Raw genomic sequence first — 12,879 nt, 5'->3', positions numbered from 1 at the left:
TCTAATGTTCTGCATTCTGATCTTCTATTTTAAAAGGCAGTGCTAATGACTAAGTAATTGGATGTTTTTGTTTGTTTGTTTCCTAATGGAGTGTGAAGTGCTCTGACAGTAAATCAACAAAATGTCTGTAGTGAGAGGCATTGGGAGGGTTGCATGACTTACTGTTCCTTGCTCACCTTCTTGCACACAGCCTTGCATACGTTAACTACCCAATAAATATTTGTTGAGTGAATGCCACCACAGAGAGCTTTACTGAAGTGAGAAGATAGCACTGGCTCAGAGTCATTTTGCTTTTCCAAGAGACCTTGGGACACCCAGTGTACCTCTTAAAAGCACCTTTATGTTCTAAGGAAGCCCAGAAAAGGTGCTATTTATTATGTGTTCATACTATTAAATTTACCAGAGTGTATTGGTTTTGATTTTTTGGATCTAACCAAGTTTTGTGTGTGTGTGTGTGTGTGTGTGTGTGTGTGTATACTTTGCTCTAGAATCATAAAACTTTAGATATACAGAAGGGACAGTTCAGGCCATTTAATACAAACCTAATGACATATGAAATACATATGAATACAAATCCCTTATGATTATATAGTGGAAGTGAGAAATAGATTTAAGGGACTAGATCTGATAGATAGAGTGCCTGATGAACTATGGATGGAGTTTCGTGACATTGTACAGGAGACAGGGATCAAGCCCATCCCCATGAAAAAGAAATGCAAAAAGCAAAATGGCTCTCTGGGAGGCCTTACAAATAGCTGTGAAAAGAAGAGAAGTGAAAAGCAAAGGAGAAAAGGAAAGATATAAGCATCTGAATGCAGAGTTCCAGAGAATAGCAAGAAATGATAAGAAAGCCTTCCTCAGTGATCAATGCAAAGAAATAGAGGAAAACAACAGAATGGGAAAGACTAGAGATCTCTTCAAGAAAATTAGAGATACCAAGGGAACATTTCATGCAAAGATGGGCTCGATAAAGGACAGAAATGGTATGGACTTAATAGAAGCAGAAGATATTAAGAAGAGGTGGCAAGAATACACAGAACTGTACAAAAAAGATCTTCACAACCAAGATAATCATGATGGTGTGATCACTCACCTAGAGCCAGACATCCTGGAATATGAAGTCAAGTGCGCCTTAGAGAGGATCACTACGAACAAAGCTAGTGGAGGTGATGGAATTCCAGTTGAGCTATTTCAAATTCTGAAAGATGATGCTGTGAAAGTGCTGCACTCAATATGCCAGCAAATTTGGAAAACTCAGCAGTGGCCACAGGACTGGAAAAGGTCAGTTTTCATTCCAATCCCAAAGAAAGGCAATGCCAAAGAATGCTCAAACTACCACACAATTGCACTCATTTCACACGCTAATAAAGTAATGCTCAAAATTCTCCAAGCCAGGCTTCAGCAATACATGAACCGTGAACTTCCAGATGTTCAAGCTGGTTTTAGAAAAGGCAGAGGAACCAGAGATCAAATTGCCAACATCCACTGGATCATCAAAAAAGCAAGAGAGTTTCAGAAAAACATCTATTTCTGCTTTATTGACTATGCCAAAGCCTTTGACTGTGTGGATCACAATAAACTGTGGAAAATTTTATAGAGATGGGAATACCAGACCACCTGACCTGCCTCTTGAGAAACCTGTTTTCAGGTCAGGAAGCAACAGTTAGAACTGGACATGGAACAACAGACTGGTTCCAAATAGGGAAAAGAGTATGTCAAGGCTGTATATTGTCACCCTGCTTATTTAACTTATATGCAGAGTACATCATGAGAAATGCTGGGCTGGAAGAAGCACAAGCTGGAATCAAGATTGCCAGGAGAAATATCAATAACCCCAGATATGCAGATGACACCACCCTTATGGCAGAAAGTGAAGAGGAACTAAAAAGCCTCTTGAGGAAAGTGAAAGAGGAGAGTGAAAAAGTTGGCTTAAAGCTCAACATTCAGAAAATGAAGATCATGGCATCTGGTCCCATCACTTCATGGGAAATAGATGGGGAAACAGTGGAAACAGTGTCAGACTTTATTTTTTTGGGCTCCAAAATCACTGTGGATGGTGACTGCAGCCATGAAATTAAAAGACACTTACTCCTTGGAAGAAAAGTTATGACAAACGTAGATAGCACATTCAAAAGCTGAGACATTACTTTGCCAACAAAGGTCCGTCTAGTCAAGGCTATGGTTTTTCCAGTGGTTATGTATGGATGTGAGAGTTGGACTGTGAAGAAAGCTGAGCACCGAAGAATTGATGCTTTTGAACTGTGTTGTTGGAGAGGACTCCTGAGAGTCCCTTGGACTGCAAGGAGATCCAACCAGTCCATCCTAAAGGAGATCAGCCCTGGGATTTCTTTGGAAGGAATGATGGTAAAGCTGAAACTCCAGTACTTTGGCCACCTCATGCAAAGAGTTGACTCATTGGAAAAGACTCTGATGCTGGGGGGCATTGGGTCAGGAGGAGAAAGGGACAACAGAGGATGAGATGGCTGGACGGCATCACTGACTCGATGGATGTGAGTCTGAGTGAGCTCCGGGAGTTGGTGATGGACAGGGAGGCCTGGCGTGCTGCGATTCATGGGGTTGCAAAGAGTCGGACATGACTGAGCGACTGAAATGAACTGAAATGAACTGAGCTGAATGACATATATGAAGTTCCTCTTTATTATATTCAGCTAATAGTCGTCCGGGCTCTATTTGAGAGTCTCCAGTTATTCAGAACTGCACCCTGCAGTTCTGAAGGGAGGATGCCATCAGCAGGGCCATCCACAACATCAAACACAGGGGTACTACTGAGAATTCTCTTTGATTGTCCTGAATCCACTAATTCCTTGAGTTTCGATGTTGGACTACTTATAAGCTCATCTGACATGCATTGCCAACTGCTGCTACTCCTTCTTATTGTCAAGTTTATTATCTACTCATTTGGTCTTTTAGCAAACATACATTATAAGCATTAGGAGAAGCACTAGGAATCAACAGTAGCTAAAAATGTGGTCTATGCTTTCCTCCAATTTACAGTCTAGAAAGAAAGACAAATGTAAACCAATTAATATGCAAATGGACAGAAGCAACAATATACTACTCCTGTCCCTCCTGGGATTACAGAAGACTTTATAGAAGAGGATAAATTTGCATGTAGGTCTTAAAAGATAAATAAGAAGAAATTGAGGGCCTTCAAAACTTCATGAGGTCCATGTTAATATACAAAAATGCTATTTTCCATATCTGAAAATCCAATAAACCTATCAGAATATGAAATTTGTTTGGCTTTAAATAACCTATTGGTAAACACCAAGTGTTTCTCTTTGGAATAGTCACAAACCATCCTTTGAGAGATTGATTTTAGGTGTTGATTCAAACTCATTAATGTATCATTTATGGAATCTATAATTTTCCATCACACAATTAATTTTTCAACTCCAGTGATTATTTGGTACTTTGAAATTTCTCATACATTTGCTGGATGCTATTCATTTTTGCCATATTATAGGACTTGATTTAAAAATTGATTGTTTACAGTGATTATAGAAGTATATAGGTGTGTCTTTTCTCTCATCCATCATCTATTGTTGGTTTTAATATTGACTTATTTGATACTAGATTCTTATTATGCAGCTTTTGTCCCAATTATAACATTATTCCTAAAGGAAAATGAATCTGCTTCACAACGATCCACATTAAGAAGCTGTTTTTAAGGTTTAATGCTAATTGCAATGCTCTTTCATACAAATAATAGAATATTCCACTTAAACACATTGACTGACATAAGCAAAAAGTTGAGAGGCACTGGCTTTAGGCCTGCCTTGGTCCAGCAACTCAAAGACATTGTTGGAGCCCAGTATGTATGTCTTCCTTTCTTGGTTCTGCTTTCCTAGGGTTAGCTCCATGTTTAGTAGGCTTTTCTCTTATAACCCCCAGAGAGCTGCCACATTCTCATCCAAAAGCAACGAGCAAAGAGATAGTCTACTTCAAACAAAAGTATTAGAATTTGTTGTAGTCTGAGTCCCTTTGCTGTCCACCTGAAACTATCACAACATTGTTAATCATCTGTAATCCAATACAAAATTCAGTTTTTTAAAAAAGAGAGACTGTTGGCACCCAAATTCAGCTTTGGTGTTAGAGGCAATTAAATTTTGTTTGGTAATTGCTTTCCTGGGCATTTAATATGATTACCATTGTCAATGTGCCCAGGAGAGCAGTGCTTTCTATTAATCATAAAGTAACAAATATTACCAAAAAAAAAAAAATGTGTCTCAGCCCTATTTGATGTGAGTCCCCAACCCTGGCTACCTGATTGTGGTCAGAGAGTTGGGGTACACTAACTGCCCTAAACCAATCAGGGCACGTGGCTGGAACTCAAGAGGGTTCACTCCTATGTAATCTCCATGATTGGAAACTTTGGAATATGGTTGGAGTGGAAAAGATGGAAATGGATGCCTAGAAGGCAACCAATGCATGTCTGATTTAAAATCAGCTCTCTCAATATTTTATATAAAGTAGATTGCTCATTCGTTCAACAAATGCATATTAAGTCTTTGCCTTAGACAAGACTCTGTGCTTTGATCTGTGGGGCCACAAGAATGAAAACTCCATCTTGACTCAAAGAACAATGATACTACATGCTTAAGTTCTTGCCTTTTCTGCTCCCCCGTTTTTCTTAGAAGCTAATGCTATTACTTCCATAAGAATAATCTTACCTCAAAGTATCATCTATCTAAATGTAGTCCTTCATAAGCAATACCATACCCCAAAACATTGGCAAAGTCACTGAGAAATATTTGGTTTCAATTAAAAAAAAAAAAGACTATTTTCAAGTATAATTTAAAAATAAAATAAAGCCACATTCTAAATTTTCAGCCAGAACTGTATGAACTGCATGCCCTAAGCAGACGAGTTTAAAAGCCAGCCACCATGGGTATATTCTGAAAGATTTTATTGTTTAGGAGGCCAAGTGCCAATTAGGCAGCAGATGCCATGGCCAGCAGCTCTCCCCAGAGACTCCCCTGGGCAGCAGGTAAGGCAGTCACAGCTTGTGCCTGTTTTTCTAAAGAGAGGTGTAGAACCTCCAAATTCTGGTCCCCAGACCCCCGCATGAGAATTACCTGAGAATAGTTATAATAACTATTCCTCAGGCTGACCCCAGATTTCTGAATCAGAAGAGTGGAGGATCTGCAATTTATCACACCCCACAAGTGCTTCTCACGCACTTAGGCCTGAGACCCCCCGATTCAAGTCTCCATAGCCTCATCCTCAGATTTTTCAGTGTGCCATGGACAAGAGGAGAAAACTGCATCCCAAGCAAGACTGAACATTCGTTAGCAAGACAAAGTCTGCACACAGCAGCCTGGAGGTGGGGTTGAACCAAGAGGCCATCAAAGCCCCTGCCGTTGGTTACTCATACCCGTGAGTTCTTTCCTACAAATACTGCGAAGTCATGGGCCGTGAACAGGGCGGCACTGGCTCAGGGTCACAGCCGAGTGTCCAGGTTTGGCTCCTGGGTCCACATGCCTTCTTAAGGGACTTGAGGCTGTTAGAGCACATTGCTGGAGGGTCTGTTAAGAGCTCCTGGGTCTGAACTGGGCTTCGCATCACCCAGGCCATGGTTTTCACTTGGCATCTAGGGGAAGATTGTGTTACCGGAGGATGAGTCAAGTTTTTTTTTTTTTTAATTATTAATTTTTGGCTGCACTGGGTCTTCATTGCTTCACGAAGTTTTCTCTAGTTGTGGCAAGCGGGGGCTACTCTCTAGTTGCAGTGTGCGGGCTTGTCACTGAGGTGGCTTCTCTTGCTACAGATCACAACCTCTAGAGTTGTGGCACATGGGCTTAGTTGCCCCACGGCATGTGGAATTTTCCTGGACTGAGGATCGAACCTGAGTCCCTTGCACTGGCCAGGCAGATTCTTAACTACAGGACTACCAAGGGAGTCCATGCTTTCTTACCGAAGAAAAACGGTTCTCTCAGTGAACTCTTGATTTCCCCATCTGCTTCAGATTTCTCGGGGAGCAGGGATTCCTCTTCTCTACCCCCAGGTTTCCTAGTGACCATCCCCTCACCCCAGTCAAATAGCCTATTCCAGTGCTCAGGATTCTCTTCTGTGTGTAAGGGCCCAGGGCGGGGAAGAGCCTGGGACTGATTTGAAACATTGCCGTAGAAGCAGATTCCATCTTCTTGCCCCTTAGTGCACAGAATCACCCAAGAAGTGACATTTATTACTGCATTCTGCTTGTGACTTGTGTTTGTTCAACAACAACAAAAATTCAAGAAACTACATTTTCAAGATTACGTGACATGTTTCAGTTACCTTAAATGGGCCTCACGGATGTTTGTTTTGTTACAGCCAGTCTTGAGAAGGAGGGACAGGAACTGATGCTGAGATAGAGTCTAAGGCCTTTTTTTTTTTCCCCCTATGGCTGCCATTGCAATTGGTTGTCATCTAATTATCTTTATAGAGACATAGAATCCAGATGGCTAACAGGCTTTGCCAGTTTCTGTTGCTTACAACAGCACCAAGTAGATCTTGTAGCTCACTGAGAAATGGTGATTGATTTCTGATGTGCACAGCCCAGGGACCAGCAAGGAGAGGTGGCATCTCTGGCTTGAGGAGTTTGCAGGGACCCACCTCAAAGTTACTCCTGGCTGGAGGAGAACAAATGGCTGTTTCCACTTGTAAGACGGAGAGCAACCACACTTCTCTTTACTCAGAGAATCCCTAGAGTGTACAACTATAGGCTGTAGTTTGTTGACACAGGAGAGGAACTGTCCCTTACATTTCCTCTCCTGTAACCTCTATAACTGTTAATAGCATCTCAATCTTTCCATGTTTCCCGGCCCTTTCCTCCATTCCATTTGCAATCAAGCCCTGCCAGTCCTCCTCGGCAATCAACTCCCTTCTCATCCGAATTTCTACCAGTGTTGTCCTGACTTACACTTTCAAGATCTCCTTGACAGACAATGAAAATACTCTTATCTTTTGTTTCCCTGGGCTTCCCACATGGCATTGGGGTAAAGCATCCACCTGCCATTGCAAGAGATGCAAGAGACGTGGGTTCGATCACTGGGTCGGGAAGATCCCCTGGAGTAGGAAATGGCAACCCACTTCATTATCCTAGCCTGGAGAGCCTGGTGGGCTACAGTCCATGGGGTCACAAAGAGGCAGACATGACTGAGCGACTAACACTTTCACTTTCACTTTACATGTGCCAAACATGGTTCAAAGCACTGAGCATCCCACTGTGGACAGAACCAAGTCCCTGTCCCCAAAGAGCTTATACTTTAGTTAAGGGAGACAGCACATGAAGTAAACAAATACAGTGTGTTGATGGTGACGAGTACCATGAAGAAACATGAAATGGTGTAAAAGGGAGCAGAGTGGGATGATGATGTGGAATTTTATTCCAAGCTGAGCAAGTCAGGGAAGGCCTGAATGAAGGAGCAGGGAGGGAGCCATCTAAACATCTTGGGAAAGAGCAATCCAGTTGGATGGAGTAGCAAGTGCAAAGGCCCTGAGGCACAGAAAAATAAAGCAGGGCTTTGGAATCAAAAGGATCCATTTTAGCTTGATGCCCTGGAGCAGATATTTCCCTTCTAGGCACTTATTTCTTCATATAAAATTGAGAATGATATGTTCTTTCTTCTGAGCTCTTGAGAGGATTCAATACAACATTGTTCCTGGCTTGTTACAGACACTTGATATGCTGGTTCCCTTCTCTTCTCCCTTCCCCTCCATTCATCCTCAAAGCCTCCAGGTAATGCTGACTGTAGTATCTGTTTTATAGCCGGTGTTCAAATGTTTGCTGATATGAATTACAAAGGTACGCATAGCTAAAAGTGCTTCTCTCTTATAACAGCTGTACTTCCTTTTCTACCTTCAAGGGAGGCATTAAAAATGGTGTTCACAAAACCATTCCAGCCATGCCCCCCACATATAACTGCTGGCTTCAAACGGCGCTGGTGATGGGAGGATAAGAGGAGATAGGATTCTCTGGACATGGGTTCTATGATTGCTCGTGAGCTCTGTGATTCTAAGAGATGCCCCGTTTGGTTCCCTTTACACTCATTAACAGCAAAACCCTGCTGAAAAGCAGCTAGTTGGTGATGGGGTTGATCTGAGAGGAATAGAGGATTCCATGAAGGCTCTCTCGTGATTTAAGGAGAGTGTGGACTCTACTGGGATTGTCAATAGAGTGTCCAAAACTGTTTCTCTATTTTTGGCCAATTCTTCCTCATGTTTCCTCCTGTACAAGAAGCCTTCTCTGACCTGTCCCTTACACATGGCTACAGTTATTCTTAACTGTCACAGGCACCATCATTAGTATGGGCAACCTAAGATTAGAAATGGGATGAGTTAAAAACATCTGTATGAGAGTTAGATGATTTCTTCTCTGTGAGGAAGCTGAGTGGTCTACCCTTAATTAGGTAAGAAAATAACCATTTTGAGCTGAATGCTTTGGGGAGCCATCGATACAAAATAAGTTCCATCAGTTCTACCTGTTTCCACATGACTATCCCTTTCAATTAAAATTTCTTTTTTATTTTTAGACCAAGAGTAAGCCAGAAATGTTCACTTCTCTTATTACATTTTCTAGAAAGACTTTATACAATTGAATTTTTAACCTTTTGTAGATGTATTTATGATATGATTCATAGATTTACTTAACATTAATTATTCCCTCTTCGATACTCTGAAGATAACATCAAGTAGGTTTGTTTTCAGCTCCCATTTCCATGAAAGTAAAACTTTAAGGTACATGCACGGGGTAGCTTTTCCTCTTAAGAAAAATAACCAAACTAGCTAAGCAGCAGAAAGCCACTCATCATAGTCTAATAAATCACAAATAATAGTCTGATAAATTATATTTCTGTATACAATTACCTGCTTTCCTCCATGCCCAAGCTGGAAAGTCTGTCTTTTGTACAGGATATAAGAGAGTTGTTATTATTTAAGATACTGAAGGGCCCAAGAAAAAGGAATGACAATGGTTGGAAAATAGTTAAGGAGCTAAGAATCCATGGTGATGGGCAGGGCAAAAATGGAACTCATGATAAAAGAAATGACTTGGAGCCTCATTCACTCACAGAATCAATTGTGTCTTTGTCTATAACTAACATTTCAGAGAATGCCACTTGTCTTCTAAGGCCATTCTTTCCCTGGTATTCTCATCAGCATTGAGACGGAGGGATCCTATTATGTGATCTTACTACTTAGGTACTCACAAGTAGAATTTCATCTTTAACATTGTCAAAAGAATTTTAGTCTTATCTAGTCTTCCAGGAAAGCTATAACATGAACAATGCCAGTAACAATTATGAAACTAAATTGTCCTTATGAGAATTTTAAAAAATCAATTTTGCCAGTTTATATTCATTGTGACTCATTTCCATATAAATGATCTGACTTTATTCTGTCTAAAAATGGGTATCTCCTTTGCTTTTTGGTTGAGAAATTTGCAGTTCTTGAAAGGTAGTTAGGTTGAGCTATTTGAAGCCGTGTTGGTATGTGCTGTTTTTTTTTTTTTTTTTAATTATAATTCTCTCTTTTTCTGTTTGGCAGTGTATCAGTTACAGCAAGAGGCCCCTCGTCCCAAGAGGATCATTTGTCCTGGGGAGGTCAGTACTCAGCTATTTCCAATACACCTCATTAAATATGATGAATGGTCAGCACTGTGTTCATATTGGAGAGCCTTCAGATTTACTGAGAGTTGATTTCTATTAATGTTTAAGTGTCATCAGATTTAACATCTAAATAATCTATATTTTGAAATCAAGTGTTATTTGAAAAATACTAACTTGTAATCAGAAGTCTTACATTTTTCACCACTGCAAAGGTAATTAAGCATCTTTTTGTAAACTCCCCAAAATGTGAATTCTGTTTTTTCTTTGCTCCTGCAATTTGATACTTTTATCGCTTTTTTAAAAATCATGAAATGCTTCCAGCAGAGAAAATGCAGAGAATAATAAATATCTGGACACTCTCAACACCCATATTTAGCAAACCTCTATGCTTTGTCATATTAAAAAAAAAAAAAACAACAACCCTGTGAGAAGAGTGACTGGGTTTTTATTCTTGGAGATAAGCTTAAAAATATATTGACTCATAAAAATGCTTTCTAGCCACAGAACTTTCCCTGGCCCGCCTTTACTTGTCAGTTCTCTTTTCATTTGGGATGCCAGCAAGATTGGAAAGGCAAGATGAAGGCTCTGTTTTCTGGTTTTATGCTGACCAGTTGCTTTAATAGCCAGACTAAAATCCTTCAAACAAAGGTCTATGGGTCCTTGCTTGTTTCTGTTAGTATGATTTTGCTTAAATAGAGAGTAGCAAGTTTATGTTAAAGCATCACATCTGCCTGATCGGGGGAAAGACTCTTAATTCCAATAACCTTGAGAGTCATCCTTGACATCAGGACTTTCTGGCAGACTGACTAGATCTGCTTTTGAATCTGTATCAAAGACTTAGGTACACATGTACCCACAACCAGAGCCAACTTACTACTGTTTAATAAACGCTTCTACAGGAAGTCTTACTTCTGTGGAAGGGCACTGAAGTTCATCAAGTAGTCTGAATTTTAATAGAGTGAATACTCTCATCCCAGGAGTATCGCTTGGGAGGAGAAAATATTTGATCTGAAAGGAAAAATTCAGAATGAGATCAGATCTTTATTTGGTGGTATGGTCTTTTCTGTCACTTACCCTGCTGACTGATGTTCCTTGGTTTTTCAATAATATCCAAATAAGAGAAGATTGGGATAAATAACAATTTTTTAATGAGAAGTTTTAATTAGGGTATTTTGGGTGGGCATTAAGAAACAAGTTATTAAAAATTCCTTCAGTCCTACTTTATACTACTACTTTATAGTATACTTTATACTAAGTACTTTATAAAGTATAAAGTATACTTTATACTTAGTATTTTGCCATCAGAAAAAAAATATAACCATGTTTAGGGAGTTAGAGAACTTTAAATGTCTATGAAAAGAATGTTTGTGAACTTAGAACTCAACGGAAGTCTCTTCCTCAGTCTCTCAGTTGCACCGACTCTTTGTGACCTTTTGGACTGTAGCCCACCAGGTTCCTCTGGCCATGGAATTCTCCAGGCAAGAATACTGGAATTGGTTGCTATGCCCTCCTCTAGGAGATCTTCCTGACCCAGGGATTGAACCCTAGTCTTCTGTGTCTCCTGCATTGTAGGCAGGTTCTTTACCCACTGAGCCACTGGGGAAACCCACATCTCTTCCTAGAGTTATTAATAAAAAGTCTACTGGCAAAGTCTGGCACCAGAACTTGTAACTCAAGGAGATAGTAAATGTTCATTTGTTCATTTATTTTATATATGTGTATTGTATATAATATAGAGGGAGCCTACTCTGTTCTGACTTTCATCTAGGTGTTGGGAATACAGCAAAGAACTTGGCTATTGGTATCTTGAGTGTTTTATTAATTGCATGTAATTAAAGGTATATTTAAGGTATTATCTGTGTAGGGGGGTATAAAAGAGAGAAAGAAAGAGAGAATAGAAAGAAAGAAAGAATCCAAGCACTTCTTTGTTTCTCAAAATCTTGGAATCATGTCCATCATCCTGTAAGCCAGATAGAATGTTAGCAGTGGAGATGGGTGGATTCAGATTAGCTTCATGAAGGCTCTTTGCAGAGTTCCGCTGAAACTCTTCAGACATCCAGCGGGCCGAGGGTCCACTGCCTGTTTCTTTAATGTCACACTTGCATCGGAAGGGAGTGCCCCAGAGGCCTTGGCAGAGCAGAGCCGTGTGCCACAAGCCACCGCCATCTGCTGTGACTGAGGGATATGGCTCACGTGCAGCTGTCTTCTTCCTTCTCTCTTGTCTTCTAAACCAAGCTTTTCACCTTTTGACGTTTATCAATCTGATTCATTAATAAGTTATGTCTGTGGATGCTGGAATCTTAGGTAACTTTGCCCCTAGGAATTCCAAATCTCATTTCTGCCAGGAAACCTAACGCAAAATGGATGTTCATCGGCTCTATTTCCTCAGCAGGTGGTGTGGGGCCCATCCAGTCAGGCAGGTGTCGGGCGATAAAGGGCCGAATGTGCTGGAGCGACAGGTGCTGCTGAGATGAGTGCCAGTGTAGCTTCAGGGCCCTTTGTCCTTCCGTGCAAATAATTCCTGCACACATTGCTCAGTCTCCCAGGACTTGGCCTCCTCCTAGTGAAGGCCCTTCTTGGATGCTAGTGAAGCCATTGCTTCTGCTGCAGAGGATGTTTGAGCAGACAGCTCTGTGCCTTGTAGTTCACCTGTGTACTGAGGGGATGTGCCTAATGAAGATAGAAAGCCTTTCAGCTTGAGTGTGTGGCCAGAGAGACTGAAGCTTTATTAACATATTTACATAAAGCCATAAAAGCTGTTTCTTTTGAAAACCCTTCTCCTGTCAGCCACCTTGTCCCTGGCATGTCACCCCAGCCGTGTTGCTCCAACACATACCATCTCTTTTGTTTCTCTGATGACTAATAACCTCCCAGGCTGTGGGCCCCTCTCAGGTCTGGGTCCTCCCACTCAATGCGATAAATTCCACATTGGAGCACCAAGTGAGTCTGCAGTTACCAAGTCTTGGAACACTGTTGTTCAAGGGTACAGACACAGGCCAACCTGACTTGCATGCTTGGTGGCTCTCAATGAATACTGACCACCTAGTGGACGCTGTAGGAGAAGTAGCAGATCAAGGGTATAGACTGATTCAACAGGCAAAATCCAATGAGCTTTGCAAACCCAGGAAGGGGAGCCTGGCTGCACAGTCACTTGAACTTGTCTGCAATCCTTGTTCTACCACTTTCTAGCTACTTGAGTTAGAGCCTAGTACCTACTCTATCTGAGGGATTAAGGTCTACCCCCAGGGCAAACAGCTACTTTACAGGG

At 41.0% G+C, this 12,879-nt stretch overlaps 1 protein-coding gene across 1 annotated transcript in view; it reads left to right on the top strand.

Moving 5' to 3' along the window:
- Positions 1–12,879, top strand: part of CHN2 (chimerin 2) — a 341,136-nt gene that overhangs the window by 162,369 nt on the left and 165,888 nt on the right. The window contains exon 3 of the mRNA XM_040259709.1: positions 9,550–9,605. Within this exon, the coding sequence (XP_040115643.1) occupies positions 9,550–9,605 (56 nt within the window). The remainder of the gene's footprint in view (positions 1–9,549; positions 9,606–12,879) is intronic.

This window comes from Oryx dammah, unplaced genomic scaffold (genome assembly GCF_014754425.2).
Source record: "Oryx dammah isolate SB20612 unplaced genomic scaffold, SCBI_Odam_1.1 HiC_scaffold_18, whole genome shotgun sequence".
Classification (NCBI taxonomy): domain Eukaryota; kingdom Metazoa; phylum Chordata; class Mammalia; order Artiodactyla; family Bovidae; genus Oryx; species Oryx dammah.
The sequence above is the reverse complement of the archived record's forward strand: the minus strand, read 5'-3'. Positions and strand labels throughout refer to the sequence as shown.